A 20915-nucleotide genomic window follows, 5' to 3' on the forward strand; every position below is an offset into this window, starting at 1 on the left:
TTGTAGGCGTCCAAAAAGTGCAACGCTGCAGCCATTCGCTGATTTTTGTGGTCCTCTGTCAAGATTTTTGGAATCCATCTTGCACAAAACTTGTGGTAACCAAGCTTTTCGCTGATGATTTCGTGCAACAAACTTCGCGAAATTTGTGGAAAACTCAAAGAAAGTTCCGTTATTGTGAACTTTCGATTTTCACGGACTTTAACATCGACTTTTTCGACAAGTTCGGCAGTCACTTTGCTGGGTCTCCCACTTCGATCTTCGTCGTGAACATTGGTTCGGCCATTTTTAAATCTTATGACCCACTGTCGCACTCCACCTTCAGTGATAATGTTGTCCCCATACACTTCACACAGCTGCCGATAGATTTCTATCGGTTTACAGTTTTTTGCTGTCAGAAACCTTATTACTGCACGCACCTCGCAGCTCGCGGGATTTTCAATTAACGCAGACATTTCAAACCGTCACAGTATCTTAACGGAGCACAGCACGAACCTCTCACTAGCACGGCTAGATACCGACTGAGCTGCGCAACGCTCTGACCCCAAGATGGCCGCGCTAGCCCCGCCCCTAGCGGACACAGACGAAAACGTAATCTACTTTCTGGATAGCCCTCGTAATTTTACTTTTGAAAAGGTGTAACTTTTTCGTTTTTTTATTTAAAATTTCCTTGATTTATACGTAGTCAGTATTGAGCATAGGTTTCATTTTTATACGTGGCAATAATAACTTCTATGGTCCTCTCTCTTCTATCTCTAGACACAGAAATATTGCTTTTAATAACTGGCTTTTTATCATCAAAGGGAAGCTGTTCTACTAACTCTGGTATCAATTTCCTTCTAAGAGTAAAAGTGCGTAGGTAGCGTCACGTCACGTCAGGACAGTAGGTAGCGTCACGCCATCCCCCATGCTTAACTTTGCACATAGTAATTTCTTAGGAACTGGGGGGACGCCTACATATTTTTTGGAGGTGGGGGACAGCCTCCCTCGCGTTTCCCCGCACTTTTACCCCTATTGATAAGTATTAATTGCTGGGAGGACTAACGAAAAATATGCGATAATAATAATAATAATAATAATAATAATAATAATAATAATAATAATAATAATAATAATAATAATAATAATAATAATAATAATAATAATAATAAAGGATCTGAATGGTAAAGAAATTTTTCAACTTTATATTACAATTTCTGTGGGCTTCCGTGATTCGAGATCAGCGTTTCCCAACCGGTGTGCCGCGAAACACTGGTGTGCCTTGAATGGGCCGCTGGTGTGCCACAAGGAATCGAAACAAAATTATTAATTTTATAGCAATCAAATTGTAAAACGTAGGGGAAAAAGTATATTTGTATTTCACATTACTATGAACCTATACTACGAATCTACGTGTTCATAAGTTTCATACTGTGTTACTGTTCTGTATATTTCTAATGTTGAAAAAAGTATTTGTTGTCATTGTTATGACCATTAATGCTTCTTTATTGTTGCAACTTGAAAATTTAAAATATTATTCAATCCTTTCGAAAATTACCTACATTTGTGTTTTAAAACTAAAAGAGATTTGTTTGTTCGTCGTTGTATAGTGATTTTCCTTCTTATTAAAAGATTGGATACAGTTTTTTAAGAAGAAAGCGTATTTTTAAAAACTTGAGTCCAATATTTCATTGCAATTATTTTTTATTTTTAAATTAGAATGAAAAATAAGCATAAATGATTTACCACGGGGAAAAACAATTATCGAGCTTTCTTCTCTGGGAAAAGGAGATCAATAATCACAGAAAAATATCAGTGTGTTTTATATTTACAAATAATATCTATAAGTGTGCTGCGAGAATCCAAGTAACAAACGTAGTGTGCCGCAAGTTGAAAAAGGTTGGGAAACGTTGGTCTAGATATAATGGCAAGGAAAAGGAAAAAAAAGGCTTCAAAATACAATTTGGCAAATATGATTTGTATAAAACACAAAATGCCTTATCAGCAGCGTTGCCAATGTGTGTGTAATTGCACAAAATGTGTGCAATTTTGGCCTGTTTGTGCATTTTGTGTGTAATGTCAATCTGTGTGCATTTTGTGTGTAAATTGGCACAATTAAAAATTTTGATCATTGATGATTTCTACGAAGTTCTTTTCATTCAAATATTCATTATTTCCACCATTTTTTTCCCTGAAAATTGCCTTCTAAAAACTACGAGCTCCAACGCCTGACTCCAGGCCAGCGCAATAAAATCACAGAGAAAATAACAAGTTATTTGTTATTATTGTTAATCTCTTGTTATTTTCTCTACTATCGCTAATCTCTTGGTATTTTCTCTACTATTCTTAATCTCTTGTTATTTTCTCTACAGTATGATAAAACCTATCTTGCTTCCTTGGTACCTCACTTCTTGTTTTTCATAGGCGGGTGTCATAACATCCACAACAAAGACGCTTTGTTCAAGCAAGCAATGTGAATGAATGTTGACCCTTGATTTTGGCCCAAACATGAGCCGGAGGTGGTAAGAAGTTTTGTCTTCTCACCACTTGTGAAGAAAATGCCATTTTGCAAACAGATGAACGACAGAGTGGCCGATGTACAATTAAAAACATTAAGTACGTCGAAAGCAATGGCGCAGACTTTCCAAGATTTATGTGGGTGCATATCAATGGCGGGTCATATTAGCTTATATGTTTTCAGGGAAGTCTCGATGTTTGATTGATTTACTTTTAGTGAAAATATTTTATGAACATTGTCATAAAGGCCTGTGCTGTGAGGAAGTAAAATATTCCGGTACTATAAGGATACGTTGGGGATGCCCTAGCTCAGTCGGTAACACGACTGATTTAAACGCAAGAGAAACTGGTTCAAACCCGGGTTCAAGCTAAAAATCTTGCGGGTGCGGCGGTGGGTGCCGGAGCCCTGGAGCACCCACGTAGTCGGCGCGCATGGTTGAAAGTAAAATTATAAATACGAAAATTAGAATGAGTACATCAAAATGTTGCTAAATGGACAAGAAAAGTTTTTTCGCTATATTGTTCTTATTTACAGAGCTTTTGACATGAAATTTACCACATACATGTCTCTGCCGATTATACACATAGTAAGAGTGTTAAATGTACCCTGCGATATCATCATCCAAATATATTCGCGCTACAAGCCTGTTATAGATATGCGACATCATTTTGGACATGAGTGTACGTATAGGTATGTACGTCATTAGACATAATATACATATAGTTAGGTAGTTATGTATTGTGTAATGTTGTGTGCAATGTCTTCCAGCTTGTGTGTAAAATTGTGCAATTTGGACGGAAGGTGTGTGTAATTTTGCTTGCCGTGTCTGGCAACACTGCTTATCAGTTGTTTTACAAAGAACTAAGCAACTGATCTTCTGTGTTTTTTAAAGACAATGTTACAAGGCACAGAAGCTACGCCTGCGGGCAGATTGCTTTTATGCCTGAGGGCAGCTTCTGTACTAAAATTAAGACTTGCATATTGTCAATATATTGTATAGCAATCGGTCAGTCACACAGGTTTTTTGCAACAGGTTAATCAAACCACATTGTTGTATACAGTGGCGGCGGAAGATGGTAACTTTTGCCCGGGCTGAATTTCACAAAAAAAGGTTTTGCTCATTCGATAGGAAGCAAAGTCCATCGTACGTTGTAATCACTCCCCCTCTCAATGCACACTGTGTGAAATTTAAATTGTATACTGTAGTGAGTTACAGGAAAAGAATGTTATTTTTAAAAAGTTACATTATCAAATAAGATTGACTCTTATGACAATATAATAAAGATAAAAATATTCATTTAACAGTTGTCATACTTAGCTTTCTGTACTGAAATTCCCATATATGGATTCCTCTTTCCTAATATGAGCTCCAAGCTTCTTCGTGGATAAGTGGTTAGCGTACGCGCCTTTGGCGTAAGAGACCCGGATTCTATTCCAGGCGTGACATCATGTTGCTCGGATTCCACGTTAATCATTAGGTCCATGTCCCATATAGCCTCGCTGCTGAAAGGGACGTTAAACTCAAAATCAACTCAACATTAATATGAGATATGTGGTACTCACCGGTGATAAATCGGTGAAATTTAATTATGATACGTAATTAAATTTCAGAGCAACCCCATGCTGTAAGCGTCGGTGGACCATCGATGGGGAACTAACGACATCTCGCGAAATTTTAGAGGCTCCGCAGCGATCAGTCGCGGTGGCGCTACTTCTGTTTTGGAAATTATACCGCCAGTGGCCTACTAAACACAGACACGCGGCAAAAAGCCAATCAACCAAAATTTTGTTTCAACCAAATTATGTTAAATTGCCTATATGCGTGATTCATTTACCTTAAGGTGAGCTCTAAAGAGCATTATAAAACAAGGTAACAAGTATTATCTTCTGTTTCCTTTACCTCTATTCTCAAATCTCTGTGCGTTTGAAATAAGACATAATTACAAACGAACATCTACTGGCAATATTTATAAAAATATACTAAATTATAATATTTTAAAAAATAGAAATGGAGAAAAAGTGATTCCAACCCACGATCCTCTTACTTGTAAATCGAAACACTACGTACTGTGCCACAAAGTCAACATCAAATACGAACCACAAAGAATTTACAGTGTGTGTGTGTGTGTGTGTGTGTGTGTGTGTGTGTGTGTGTAGATATAGAGTATAAGGTCTGTAATTGAAAGGAACATAACAATTACTCGTTCTTTCCAGCTCGACGACATTACACATACCTAGCTACTTTCTCGGCATTTGTTAATATACATCAGGAAAGAGAATGGTTTGTATTACGAAAAGGTAGTATAAACATTGCCGAATGGATTCGGTAAGACTCGAACTGCCAACAGTACAAAGTGAACATTGAGAAAGTAACAAGTTACTTCCTTACCAATACGCTAAGGAGAACACTACTGCTAGAGAGTGATTTTGAAGGTGTTCGTGTGACGCGTAGAAAACGTATGCTTAATGCTTGTGTATTTACAGCAAGCAAGAAGTGATATAACAATAGGAGAGTTATATCTCTCTCTGCAGATCTCTAACCTGTGGTACTTGTCTCCACGAACAATTAAGCTTGCCACAATTGCAGATTACAAACTCAGAATATGAAACCAATAAGGATCAGCACGAGTCGAGTTAGAGGTAATTTACCCGATTCGAGTTGCGAGCCAATTCATTGTTTTAAAGGTTACGTTTGGAGTCTAATCAAGTTTGATATTTAACTCGTGCCTTGCAGCTCGTTTCCACTGGTTTTGAAATCAGTGTTCATCTGATTATTTGGAAAACGAAAGCTATGAGAAACGTAAGGAGTAATGTGGAACAGTTAAAACGAGAGCATGTTGTTCACGAGAGGGAACAATTCCAGCATCTCAACTTGTTTCGATAACGAGAGGAGAAAATATTTTTATGAGAAAACAGCCTCGCCAAAACTTGTCTTGAGTGCATGAATATCAGTATTTACAGTGGCTCACAAAATTGATCGTACACCCTACTAATTTCTAAAAATGAACGCGTAAATTAATTATTTGTCATAAAGTCTACATGGTTGCAGTTACTGAGGTGTAACTGATGTTTATGAGACCCATTTGTATGAGTATTGCACCTTCTTGTCCTCCGTGTCTACAGTTATTGGTGGATTCTCCAGATCCATGTACAAAAGACAGTCACAAAATTGATCGTACACTTTACATTTAGCTCGTGCTGAAGGGGAAGGGGTGGAAACAAACAAAGCTGAAGGAGTGAGTCACTGTACTAGTAGGTAATCCACGTCCTTGTACACATTTGAGGTGAGTGCAACACGAAGAAAGTGCAGTAGAATGGCACCAAAAAGTGAAACTACACATTCTAAACGTAAATTAATTATTAAACTAGCCATGGAGGGCAAATCTTTAAGAACTATAGCAAAAGTAACGAGAAAAACACATTCAACCATCCAGGAAGTTGTCAACAGATTCAAGTACGAGGGCAGGATAAGAAATAAAGTTGATTGAGGGAGAAAATCTATACTGAGTGAAAGAGACGAACGAAGAATCATTTTAAAAATAAAAATAATCCTCGTAAAAGTGTACCTAAACTGACGACAGAAGTGGCATCATCCATTGGGAGACCCCTTTCCATAGAAACAATGAGAAGAACTTTAAGAAAAGCTGGATTCAATGGCCGAGTTGGTAGGAGGAAGCCCTATATTAACAAGACGAATCAACGCAAAAGGCTTCAATTTGCTCTGGAACATAAGCAATGCTCGGAAGACTTTTGGAATAGCTTAATATTTAGTGATGAGAGCAAATTTAACCTATATGGATCCGATAGACACAAAATTATTTGACGAAACCTAATACAGAATTTAAGAAGGAACACACTAGACCAACAGTAAAAAATGGAGGAGGATCAGTCATGGTTTGGGGCTGCACGGCAGCTTCTGGCGTAGGAAATCTACACTTTATTGAGGGAACAATGGATAAATTTGCATATCTCAACATATTGAAGACGAATTTGAAGTCTAGTGTAGAAAACTTAGGACTTGGACAGTTCTACAGATTTCAGCAGGACAACGACTCCAAGCATACCGCTCATATTATGCATTCATAGTTATTGTACAACATATCAAAGACTCTTGCAACCCCTCCTCAATCACCAGATCTCAATCTCAGAGAAAATCTAGAGTGTTAATTACAGAAGAATGTACAGCAGCGCCAACCGAATAACCTGACAGAATTGAAGACGTTCCTGAAAGAAGAGTAGCTCAAGATTACACCTAATATTACAAAGAAGTTGGTACAATCAATGCCAAACAGACTAACCGAGATAATAAGAAGAAACGTGTTCGCAACTCGCTACTGAACCTTCCAAATTTGTAAATGGACAATGTGTACGAATAATTTTGTGACTCTTAAGTTTGTGTATGAAAGTGTTTTGTTTCTACGTTCAAGATCTGATTTCGAGTAAAGGAATGAAATAAATATATTTTGTTTATAAGACCCCTTAACATAATATATTTCAGTTTCTTGTAGTATAAACTATGTAAAAGAGGTTATTTCTATTCATTTGTCTCAAAGCGCCAAGTGTACGATCAATTTTGTGAGCCACTGTACTTACTATCAAGGTAGAGACGGTCAAATGTTTCAGCTCAAGTTGAAGTTCAACACGGGCCGATAAGTTTGGACGTGTTTGGCTGGCGCACGATAAGTTTTAACCATTTTTAGGTTAAGCCGGAATACATGCTTCTTCGGAACTCAAACCAGGAACCTCGTGAATTACATCTTTGCCTACTAGACTTTTCGACCACCGAGGTCACCAGTCAACCAGTAAACAAATACTACTTTTTGGTATTCTCGGATAAAAGCAGCCCGTCTTTCATCTTTATACGCCATGTTATAATAGCAAAGACGAAAGCTAGGAGGATATATGAAAGAAAATGATATGAAATCTTTCAGTTTTACGTTCCACGATTATGTCCGTTAGGCTAAAGTAAACGATGATTATGAGAAATGAATGAAAAGGTGGAATGAAGAAAGTGGGAGGAAACGGAAGAAAGCTGAGAAAACGCAAGCGCACAGTGTTTGTCAACCACAAAGTTAACTTGTCGCAAGCTGGGATTGAACCGGAGACACATGCTCCATAGGTGAGCGCTCTACCACTGGGCTTCCGCGGCCCGATATATGAAAGAGACAGAAACGAACTTAAAAAAGTGAAAGGAAAGAATCTTTCCAGTTTTCTTCTTGTTCTTTATATTATTATTATTATTATTATTATTATTATTATTATTATTATTATTATTATTATTATTATTATTATTATTATTATTATTATTATTATTAATGGTATAAAAATCATAATTGCAGTGCAGTGAGCATTGAAGTCCTGTATGATCCTTCATACTCTTGTGCCTCAGATTCTTGCAGAGTACTTAAAACACGGAGTTTGCTTCGGTTTGAGTGGACTCGACTTAAGTTGGAGAAATTTTTTTTATTCGAGTCACGTTTCAAATAAAACTCGCTCCAACTTGCCTATTCCCATCTCCAGAAAGCAGGATTAGTAATGCCGCACAAGAATATGGGTGAATAAACATTTATTATTCACATTCAGTTTGCATGTGTCAACAAATAAAACATATTTTCTTTACCTTCCTATTTTTGTGCATGTATAACGCATTTCTACTTAACTGTTATGATTTTTTATGCTTAAAAATAATTATTCAATTTTCAATAATTGTAAATGTATAAGTTCGGTAATTAACGAAAAATAGAGGTAACCAGAAGTGTTTTTGTAACAAAGAAATAACAACATGAAATGTAAAGTTACGCAAGTTCACGGTGTAACTGAACTGCCACAACCAGGTAGAATGATCTATATACCCACACCTTCTCCTTATCTCCATTCGCATTCAACTCAAGGTCTGAGAGTCAATGGAACACAAACCTCCACAAAGAGCGGCTGAACTTTCCTTGTTACCTTTATATATTGCCTTGGTATTGTCGTTTTACTACGAAAATCATTGTATCTGCATGAACCACTGCCACGTACCTTTAAAGTAGGGATGTACCGATATATCACTATCGGTATGGTATCAGTACTATCGGCCACTTTTGGGAGTATCGGCAAATGAACACCGATATTTACCGATACATTTTCCGAACTATTTTCAATTTGGTTAGTATTAACAGTGACACTTATATTTTATCCATTTCTTTTAGGCTTAAAGTTGATTTAAATTATTATCAATTCTTCAATCGATTTCTTTATGCATGTGTACGCCTTTCACTTGCACTATTCGTACTCGACTAATATTTTTAGTCCCTCCATGCCAAAATACTGGTGAAGAAAAGCCAAAGATCTTCAGTCAGGATCATGGGTGCCCGGAGAATTTTTTTTTTTAGGGAGGGCCCAATCCATGTTGCTATATTACGTCTGGTATTTAATATACGTGGTTTGCTATATTGCGTAGACATTTTCGTGAGTCAGGGAGGCTGGGCCACACGCTGCCCTCTCCCTTCGGGAGCCCATGGTCGGGATAACAGACCCGTTATTTGAATCCCGAACGAGAGAGATGTTTAGATTCAGAAGAAAATGCTATGGAAGAAACCCACAAGACGCTCAGTTTGTTATTATTTTCTCCTACTTATTGGTTAAAAACAATTAGTTCTAAAGTTAATAGCTTCATCGTTTTCGACTTTGCCTCAATAACTCTCTTATTTTCTTATGGTATACACAGCAACACCTGGTTCACCACGCATAATTTTTTAAACAAAAATTTGTAACAGTAGTATTTCTTTGCATTATATGATGTATTGACGGCGATTAGGAGCAGGAGGGGGCAGTTGCCCCACTTTTTAGAAGTGACCCCTTAATGTATATAGTTTAATTTGGAAATGTAAAGTTCTTGTATGTATTACTGGTTCATAGAGAAAAATGGTGCCATATAATATTTGCTGTGGCGTGAGTACGTATTGGTTATTTGTCTTCCCGTGGAGTTAAGGCAGCTACATGAATTGCATTTTAATTTCCATGGAGAATGGCCCAAAAATTAACCCTTTGGAGCGCAATAATTCCAGCGTACTTTCATTTCTTCTTACAAGGACTCGATATGTTAGTCAACCGCTTTGAAACTAATTGAGAGAACATTTCACAAAACAAGAAGTCTTTCACAAGTTATTCTTTAATTGTACAAAAATCGACAGTTCCTAAAATTTCTTTTCTTCTTTCTAATAGTAAGGACTATTGATTAAAAAGCTGAACTGGACTCAACTCGAGCTTGAAGAAACACTTGCTTGACAGGTATGAAGGAAAAGAAGAACGATGTCCCCTTGAGATCGGATTGAACCAAGATAGTAAAAGGAACCAACTTCTATTTTTTTCATTGTTTTGCCTACAGCATTTATGATATTCCGCAGTTACAAATTGGCCGTGAAAGAAAAAAACAAATGTTTATTTTTTTAGCAGACACAAAAATGCCCTTTTCGCAGACGCAGCAAAGCCCTTTTCGTTGGCTTTTTTCTTTGAACAGAAAAAAAAGAAATAGTTGAGAATGCTCGAAGAGTATTGCCAGAACGAACTTAAAAAGAATTTTCTTTTCGAAATTTATATGAAGTTGTATATTAAATGTATTTGATTAAATTCAATAGATAATACACTTACATATTTGGAACCTGCGTATTAGGGGATCTGTTGAATTAGCTATATTAAGCTGTCACTTTTTATCACCGTATATATATCTTGAAAATGAAGATATAACCACTGGCCACAGGTTACTATTTGTTAACAAAATGTTCACCATCCTCTTAGGTATTGATCAACACCAACATCATCTCTCTATGACATTGGGTCTCCGAGATATGGCTTCTTAAATCTTCCGAAATCGGAACATTTTTGACCAATATCTTGGGAACGGTAAGTCATAGAGAAGTGATATTGATGTTGATCAAAACTAAACAGGATGGTGAACATTTTCGTACCAAATAGTTACCGGTGGCCAGTGAGTAACTGGCCACTGGCCAAATCACTCAATTTTCCAGACAGAATATTAAGATGTTCATGAGCAAGGAATCAAATCTCTTCTTAGATCTTCGTTGTTTAAGAGTACAAAGGGCTACTACCTACTTGCGTTGCTGTTGTGAATTTACTTAATAAAATATGAAATACGATATACGGTATTTTAACGAAAAAAAAATAGTATCCTATTAATTATACAACCTTTCGTCAAACAAAGTGTTAGAAACAATCAGGAAAACTAATATTGATATACAAATATTGAAATCATGTCTTGCTCCCCCATTTTTAACTTCCAATCGCCGCCACTGTATGTAGATTATGTAACAGGCACTAGTAAATGCAATGTAAATATCAAAGTATATTATCACTCTAAATATCAACCACTGATTCTTAGAATTAAGTGTGCACTATATCAGTATTTGCTGCTTTTTAGTTCATTTATGTGAGATGGATTAAATTTAGAGGAAATATTTTTTTTTTTTTGTGGAACCTAATATGAAATTCTGCTTTTTGTCTTTGTATGTCAAATTTTGGCTTTATATCTAATATACCTATGCCCTATTACAATGTTGATCATTTCATTATTCTGAAAATTGCTGACAATATATAAGAAATTGTCGAAAAGTATCGGTATCGGTATCGGCAGTATCGGCCTCTTTAGTATCGGTATCGGTACATCCCTACTTTAAAGTAATCAATGTGCAAGATTTTGCTGTAGATGTTCATTGGGAACAATACCGACGCAAATTACCTACAAAACTGTCTACGGGACCACCAACAAGTGAGTGAAGGTACCACTAATTATATGAAATCAAAAGTTCCGTTTTATTCTATGCATAGAAATCAGCATTATTTTCTTTCAGCAAATGCATACTGGTATACTATTAACGATACAGTTAAAATTCTTGGAGATACATTTCTCCTGTGATGTCATTCATCCTCCCACCTTAGTATAGGATCTTACGATACACCGTACTCGACTATTAACTAAAGAACATAAATATCATAAATTAAACATTCCGCAGAAAATTTTGTTCCTTAATACGTACACTTACTCTAAGCTTCTCATATCCTTATATCCTTTACCAGAATTGTTGGCGGATAAACTTGACTCTCTATGTGGAAGTTTTAATGGTCAAACTTTTTATTTTCTTTTCTTTTAGAATTAATAGAGACCTTTTATTATCTCCCATTTTCTTGGGTGGATTCAATTTAATGAATACTAGAAGAAAATGTCAAGCATGTGTATGATAAAAACCTACCGATAGTACATAAACTAAATATCGCATATTCCCTGTAGTTCCAGAGAGCGGAAAATTTATTTCCGAGTAATTCGACTTTACTTGAAATTTTGGTAATATGTTCATACTATTATTTCACATGCGGGGATTAAACCATTAGTATGTCAAAAATTGGCACTGCATTTGGGAACGTGTATGGAAAACCTGTAATTCGGAAATATCTCACAGTGGATGTGAGAACTGCATGGTACTTCCTCTTTTATGATTTATTGCTTGAAAATGAAAAAAACTATTTGGGATCAGTCGTGTTATGCAAGCGGAGAGTTCTTTATATTGGCAACCTCACACTTTACTACATCGCATCACGACATGTGTTCCCTCAAGACCTGCTTGGAACTTATTTTGCCGGATGTTCCAAGTTATTTGTCCACAACCTGTTGTCTGGAACGTGAATCCAGAAAGTACTAAAACTTAAGATAAATACAAATAATTTCAAATGTATTTAAATAATATACAAACAGTTTGGTAACATATACGTACCATAAATGCTATCCAAAAGCATTGTCATAAATCCTGTAAGTACTACAGTGTCACCAACTAAGCATGCTATTATTATTTTCAAATGACACTACATCATGTTATTACTTATATAATATGGCTAAATAATAATGAATAAAAATGCAATACGTAACAGTGTAGCAAATTGCTACACTACTACACCGCTCGAGTTATTATTCGTAGATTGATTGCTACAACTTTGATCTGTAAACTGCAAAATACACGAGACAAAATACAGTGAAACCTCTCAATAGCGGACACCAATGGGACATGAAGTTTTGTCCGTTACTGAGAGGTGTCCGTTATAGAGAGGTTACAGAAATTTAATTTCTCATAAGGGTAATTGTATGCAAATATACAGTAAATACATTATGTATGGACGTAAATACGTAAAATCCAATATGAAAATAGTCTTATTTAGTACAATTTGAATTACTGGGAGGGATGAAGGAGAAATTCATTTCTATAAATCATAGCCTATTATTGCTGGGCAATGTTTAACGAAAAACGCATGCTTTTTCCTCTACAAAGGTAATAAAACTCACTAGCAAGTGTCCTCTAAAAATCCTCAGTACGATTGCAGAAGAAACATGTGTGTGTGTGTTTGTGTGCGCGGCATCTTCGTTGACAGAATGGATGAAAAGGCAAGCTATTGGGGGTGCATATTTATTGGCCCAGGCCCAATCACAAAGAATATCCTCTTACAGAAAATAAAAAAAGGAAGCTGGGAAAACTCCAACCCAGACTGGTTCCAGTATCATGAGTAAAAGAAAAATGTTTCTTTTCCAAAAAAGTAAGAGAGGTAGCATTGCTCGTTGAAAATGTTGTTGTAAAACAAACAATGTTTGTTTTCTTATCTATGAAATTGTCGGTAAAGATGCAAAGTCCAGAGGAAAAGGATTAAATTTGTTAGGGAAGGGAAGATCTTTCGCATAGAATTCCTGGCCTTACGACTAACCTTGCATGAGTGTTATTGCCTATTGAAAATTTTCTAGGATTTCTGCCAGAAAGCAGTTTATTGCGGAAAAATTACAAGTTCAGCTATTCTGTTTGAAGGTTCACCAGGTTTGGACTCGAGAGATACACTTATGGGGAAAAGACTTTTCTGTATACTGTAATATATCGCAGAACCGAGAACAATTCCTGTCCGTTCTGAAGAGGTTATTCAAACGTTTGGGGAGAAAAGGACTGTCCGCGTCCGTATCTGAGAGTGTCCGTAAAAGGGAGGGTTTTGTTCCGTAAGAGAGCATATATTTTTGCCGGGACAAACAAATCTGTCCATATTATAGAGGTGTCCGTTATTGAGAGGTGTCCGTTAAGGGAGGCTTCTCTGTAATTGCTTTTGACGAAGGTAGTTCTAAAGAATTTTTTTTTTTTTTTTTTTTTTTTTTTAAGAGTGGTGGGTAGTAACGGTACTTTACTTATTGAGTTGGAAGGTGATGGACATCAATTTAAGTAAAACATTTGTTGACTGGTGAAGAACTTGGAATCAATGGGTGTAAAGAAACGGCCACTAGAGGGTTTCGCCCTCTCTCTTGGCCAGGGGTGTGGGAGCATCAATTATTTTTTATTAAACTCATAGTTGGTTAAGGAGCTGTGAAACAATCATTGTTATTATACACTAACAAAAAATCAAAAAATAAAGATATTAAACAACAATAACATTAATAATATATCAATAATAACAAACTAGTAATGAGAGGTGCACATGGAAAAAGATAACAAAAAGGTGCGGAAAAATGAAACTAATGAATAACGTAGAAAATGCATAAATGGATAAATGATGATGAGTGAGGTGCTCGTAACGCCACAACACAACATATAGATGTTAGTACAAACAAATGCAGATTAATCTTCTGTCCTGGATCGTCTCAGGACTGATGAGAAATATGGGGTAAGCCCAGATTAGTGTTGTAGAGAGACAAGTGCTATGATGGAAAAAGATGCGGGAGATGTTGACGGATGAGTTGGTGACGAAAAAAGATGGCATGATGGTGATCTGCTGGAAGGGTGCGGATGTATATGGAAAGCAAACCTCTGAGTGGTGTATAGCAGTACTTAGATTGAGATTCTTGTTGTAAATCAGTAAATATGGTGTCAAGAAAGATATCTTTACGATCATGGAGACTGGTAGTTATGAACTGATGACGCAATTGTGCTATGTGTTGAACAAGCGGAGGAAAGGTATTTTTTTTCATACAAGTCAGTATTATGATACGGAAGTTTGATCCTAAATGCAAGATGAATGGCATGTCTCTCTAGAATTTCAACCCCAGGTCTGGCCAACCAGACGACGAAGAAGTTGTAAACGGTTCTTTGCTTTGATAGCAAGTTTCTGAAGGTGGGGTGTCCATCGCAACTTATTGTCAAAAATGATTCCTAAGTATGTGACAGTTTTTGCTGGCTGAAGAAAGTGATCTCCCACACGTATCTGTAGTAAATTTGGATTTCGTCTAACTTTGCTGCGGCATTTAGGAGGTAAAATAACAAGTGATGGTGTTTTGTCTTCATTAACTGAAAGTCTCCATTTACTACACCAATTCAGAAAGCTAGTAATTGTTGTCTGTAAGTTTGTATTAATCTGTTGTATCGTGTTTCCCAGTGTAAGAAAAGCTGTATCATCAGCATATTGAAAGAGATAAGTGTTCGGTGATGGAGATGGTAAATCGGAAGCATAAAGTATGTACAAAAGAGGAGATAGACTAGAGCCTTGCGGTACTCCTGTGTATGGGAAGACTGGATATGATAATGAGTTGTTTATGCTGACATAGGCTATTCGGTTGAGTAGAAAAGAAAATATGACTCGGAGGTATGTAACAGGAAGACCCAGTTTAAGAAGTTTATAAAATAATCCATAATGCCAAATCCGATCAAAAGCTTTTTCCAGATCCGTTAAAACGAGGCATGACGGAAGAGACTTATTATAATGATTGGTAATAATGGTAGTTAGACGAAGTAATTGATCATTTATGCTATAATGAGGTCGAAATCCAGTTTGATGGAGAGGTAGAAGTTGTAGATCCATAATGCATGGGTGTAAACGAGATACGAGTATTCTTTCAAAGACTTTACCTAACGTGGAAGTTAACTGGATTGGACGATAGGACTGTACGGAATGCGATGGTTTGTTGGGTTTCAGAAACATACAGACTTTAGATACCTTCCACTCAAGAGGATAGAAACCAGTTCTAAGCATAAATGTATATATCGATGCTAGAAATATGAAAAAATTGACCGAACATTCCTTAAGTGATCTGTAAGTTGTTTGGTCAAAGCCTGGGGCAGTACTACGTTTCCGCTTGATGATGGACTGTATCTCCGCGGATGCGATTTCACGAGTCAAAGGATTATCCGCTTCTAAAGTGTGCTGGATGGAAGGTTGAAGTAATTCTGCAATTGCCTCTTCAGAAACTCTAGGGCTGAATTGATGTGTGCAAGGCGGAGGTGTAAATACTGACTGAAGATGTGTGTCTAAAGCGTCTGCTTTATCTTGATCTGTATCTAGAGATTGATTATCCTGTATGAGAGGATAAGATAAACTAACTGTCTGTCCAGTTGGAAGATGAAATTTTTTCCAGTATTTCGTGGGATGTGACTCTGTATTCAATTGATTGCATGCTTTGCTCCAAGTAAGCCGTTTATGAGCAACAATATAGTTATGAACTGTCCTTTGCCATCGTCTTACTTGAGTCAAATACTCTGGATTCCGTGTTTGTTCGTATTTTCGAAAGTAAGTGCGAGACTTTTTGACGAGAGCCAAGTACTGCGGAGGTAGCATAGGTTGGTATGTTTTGCCTCGATATGTAGGTATGTTTTTGTTGGCGCTACTAGTGATAGCTGTGCTAATGCTATGGACGGTATTATTAAGGTCGGTCTCTGATGTCGGTGGTACAAAGGAGGCAAGAGCAACATCTATATCAGTACGAAACTGATACCAGTTCGCCTTGTCGTATAACATGATAGTTCTCATATTTGATTCAGATAGTTGTTGTCTCTGATGGTTGATAACGACTTTCACCGGAAGATGGTCGCTGCCGATACAATCTAGTACATGTATATTACATTTATCGACCATAGAGGCAGTGCTAATAACAACATCGGGTGTAGTCTGACTGCTTGGTCGCGGATGTTTGGGCAATTGATGGACATGCCCATTTAAATTAAGTTATATGATCGAAAAACTCAGCTTTATCACGGACAGAGCGACTGTGAATATTAACGTCGGCTAATATGACAAGATGTTTAAAGTGGTGAAACAAATAGGTGAAGAAGGCAAGAGGAATGATATAACCTGGTCGAACGTATATTGTAGCTACTGTTAATATAAGATGAGGAACGTAAACTGTTGTCACTAGGTGTTCGGTAACTGCATATGCTGCGGAACAGAGTTGCATTTATAAGTGAGTTTATTACGGACTTCAATTGCAGCGCCACCTTGGGCTCGTACGTTATTGTCTGCGTAATCGCGGCGAAGAAATTGATATCGAGGAAATCGGACATGAGTACCAGGTTTGAGTGCAGTCTCATTTAGTACAAATAAATCGATATTTTCCTCCAACAGTAACTGCTCAAATAGTATTCGGTGTTGCGCTAAAGAACGAATGTTCAGAAAAAGAAGTGTAAGAGCCATATTCATACACAAAACTACGGAGTTAAACTGCTGTGTCTCGTGGAGCAATATGGAAATGAACGTATGGTCCAGAATATGTAGCATATAAGTTAACTTGAAATATAGCAGAGGCTGCTGCAATAACATGATCTAGTATAAGTTGACGTTGGAATGGGAAAATATTTTGTAATATGAGTGTTATGTAGCGGAGGAAGTTTTCCACAATAAGAGGAGAGGTGACAGACTGTGACTTGTTCTAAATGCAAGACAAAATATATATATACACTGCACACGCACTGGACCTCATGTGCGAATTAAAAAAAGACAACCCAATGAATTTTCAATGTGGAAGTCTAAAAAGAAACCTTATGGACCACTGCACGGAAACAGCACAGTATGTATTAATGAACATTAAGAGATATAACAAGTGAGTGTAAAAATGTAGGAAAACATTTCGAACATACATACCAGTCAATGGGCACCCCGAAGACTATGTACAGATAGTACGTTTGAAGGTTAAAAGCATAGTCTAAGTAGGTGTCCATATCGTCTGCCAGCATCTGCTTCTGATGTTCCAAGGCATCTATCGCTTTTTCGATCTCCATCTATAAATAAATAAATAAATTAATTAATGTAAATAATGAAATAAGTAATTAAATATTATTACAAGTAGTAGAAAAATGATCGATCTGGCTCATATGAGAACAACTCAGGAGCCCATGGGAAATCGAACACCTTGAACCGTCCACCAACGGTCTTTTACGACCTCCATTTTAGGGGTGTATTTGTTCCCTTTTATGAGCACTTTTTAGGGGTTGTACTCATTTTCTTTTATGAAGGGGGTGGACTCGTTCCCTTTTTTCATCCCTTATAGCAGATAGAGACTACGAACACATAGCAGATCAGATAATACATAAGACTACGTAACATAGCAGGGATGTATTCGTTTCCAACCCTTATTTTAACACAGCAGAAATTACATAAGACTACGAACACACTGAATGAGAAATCGAACACCTTGAACCGTCCACCCACGGTCTTTTACGACCTCCATTTTAGGGGGTGTACTCGTTCTCTTTTATGAGCATATTTTTCACCCCTATTTTAACATAACAGAAATAGCACACAATGAGCACATTATAGCAAAGACTACCAACATAGTAAGGGGTATACTCGTTCTCTATTTTAACATAGCAGAAATTACATAAGTCTACGAACACACTGAATGGGAAATCGAACACCCTGAAATAGGAGTGTATTCGTTCCCTTTTATGACCACTTTTTGGGAGTGTGCACTTCTCTCAACCCATATGTTAACATAGAAGAAATTACACAGAGACTATGAACATAGCAGATCGATAACACATTTTCCAACCGCCTATTTAACATAGCACATATTACATAATATAGCAGAGCTAATAAAAGAGTATGGTTTATTTTTCAACCCCTATTTTAACATACCAGAAATTACATAAAACTATGTAGCATAACAGAGTATGCTTATTTTTCAACCCCTATTTTAACATAGCAAAAAATTACATACGACTATGAGCGTTCACTTGTTATGGTCAATATTTCAATTCTTATTTTAACATAGCAGAAATTACAAACAGACTACGAACACCTATTTTAACAGCACTAATCTGTAATAAGGGGGATGTACTCGTTCCCTTTCATCAACCCCTGTGTATCAAAACATTCGTCAATTACTGCATGTCCCAAAAGTAGTAAGCATCGTGGTCAAAACCAGAATAACTCGTAAACGGAGCCACATATTGAGGTAGTGTTTCTACATTTAGTAATAGGTCACCACCTACAACAAGTCCCAAAAGTACTGAAAAACGAGGTCAAAGGTCAAATATTTATAACCGCATAACTCGTAAACGAGGAAACATATTGAGGTGCTGTTTCCACATTTAGTAATAGGTCATCAACTTCTACATGTCACAAAATACTGACCATCAAGGTAAAGGTCAAATATTTAAACTCGAATAACTTGTAAACGGAGCAACGGATAAATTTGTGTGACCTATTCAATTTTGTACTAAAGAGAAAAAAGTGAAGAAGTAATAAATTTGAGTGGCTTAAAAAACAGTATTTTAAGTACCTCAGAATTTCTGTACCTTTTTGGGTATTAAAATAAACGAAAAAAATGAATTTGGATGCAGTATTCAAACTAACCCTTAAAGGCAAAAAAGAACCATTTTGTACTATTTAAACAAACGAAAGGATAAATTTTGAGTGAGTTTTTCAATTTTGTAGCAAGAAGAAGAAAAGCGAAGAAGAACCATTTTTTAACTAACTCAGAATTTCATATAATTTCGTAATACTAAAATAAAAAAAGAAATAATTTTGGATGGAGTATTTAGTTTTGTAGGAACCAGAAAAAGGTGAAAAAGCTCCAATTTAACTAGCTCAATATTTCTGTACAATTTTGTACTACTAAAAGCAACGAAGGAATTAATTTGGGTAATCTATTTTATTTTTGTACCAATCAGAATAAAATCAAAGAAGGGCCGTTTTAACTAATTCAGCATTTTATACCTTTTTGTGCTATTCAAATAATAGAGGGAATAAATTTGAGTGGTCTATTTTATTTTTGTACCAATCAGAAGAAAAGCAAAGAAGAACTATTTTTTAACTAACTCAGAATTTCATATCATTTTGTAATACTCAAATAAATTAAGAAATAAACTTGGATGGAGTATTTAGTTTTGTAGGAACCAGAAAAAAGTGAAGAAGGTCCATTTTAACTAACTCAATTTTCCTGTATAATTTTGTACTACTCAAATGAACGAAAGTATAAATTTGGTTAGTCTACTTTATTTTTGTACCAATCAGAAGAAAACCAAAGAAGAGTCACTTTAACTAACACAGAATTTTATATCATTTTGTAATACTGAAATAAACGAAGAGATAGATTTGGATGGAGTATTTAGTTTTGTACAAAGCAGAAAAAGGAAAGAATTACATTTTGTGCTAATAAAGAAACAAAGAAATAAATTTGTGCTGACCAAAAAAGGCGAAGAAGAATCATTTTAACAAGCTCAGCATTTTACACCTTTTTGTGCCATTTAATAAATAAATAAATATATTGGGGTGTCCTATTTCCTTTTGTATTTAAACAAACGAAGGGATACATTTGTACCAAACAGAAAAAGCAAACAAATACTATTTAACTAACTAATAATTTTTGTGCTACACAAAGAACGGAATAAATTTGTACTAACCAGAAAAACCGAAGAAAGACCATTTGTAAATCATCTTGTACTATTTAAATAAACAAAGAGATAAATTGAATGACCTATCCAATTTTGTACAAATGAGAAATACCATTTAACTAGCTCAGAATGTCTATACTTTTTGTACTATTTAAACAAATAAGGCAATATATTTGTACTAACCAGAAAAGCGAAGAAGTTTCATTTTAACTAACTCAAAATTTTATATCATTTTGTAATACTCAAATAGAGGAAGGAATAAATTTGAGTGACCTATTCAGTTTTGTAGCAAGCAGAAAAAGGAAAGAATTAATATTTTGTACTAATCAAATAAAAGAAGGAATAGATTTCGGCGGCCTATTTAGTTTTGTACCAACGACGAAAAAAAGCGAAGAATGCCCATTTTAAGTAGCTCAATATATCTGCACCATTATAACTAACACAAACAAACAAAAGAACAAATTTGAGTGGCTCATGCAAAGAAGGTCAATGTTAACTAGCTCAGCATTTTGTACTTTTTTGTGCTATTCAAATAAACGAAGGACTAAATTTGAGTGACTTGTTTAATTTTGTACCAAGCAGAAAAATTGATAAATGAATAAATTTTGTATGCTTTTTACTTCTGTATTAACAAGAAAACAAGCGGAGAAGGTCTATTTTAAATAGCTCATTATTTATGTACATTTTGTACTAAAATAAACGAAGGAATAAATTTTGATGGTTTGCTTTCTGTACTAACGATAAAAAACAAAGAAGGACCCTCTTCTACTACTCAAACAAACGAAGGAATAAATTTGAGTGACCTA

At 35.9% G+C, this 20915-nt stretch overlaps 1 protein-coding gene across 1 annotated transcript in view; it reads right to left on the reverse strand.

Annotated features, from left to right (window-relative positions):
* The window catches only part of LOC145669117 (uncharacterized), a 126543-nt gene that overhangs the window by 39669 nt on the left and 65959 nt on the right, over positions 1–20915 (reverse strand). The window contains exon 3 of the mRNA XM_081737458.1: positions 17357–17493. Within this exon, the coding sequence (XP_081593584.1) occupies positions 17357–17493 (137 nt within the window). The remainder of the gene's footprint in view (positions 1–17356; positions 17494–20915) is intronic.

Source organism: Thermobia domestica, chromosome 13 (genome assembly GCF_964235325.1).
Source record: "Thermobia domestica chromosome 13, izTheDome1.hap1.1, whole genome shotgun sequence".
Taxonomy (NCBI): domain Eukaryota; kingdom Metazoa; phylum Arthropoda; class Insecta; order Zygentoma; family Lepismatidae; genus Thermobia; species Thermobia domestica.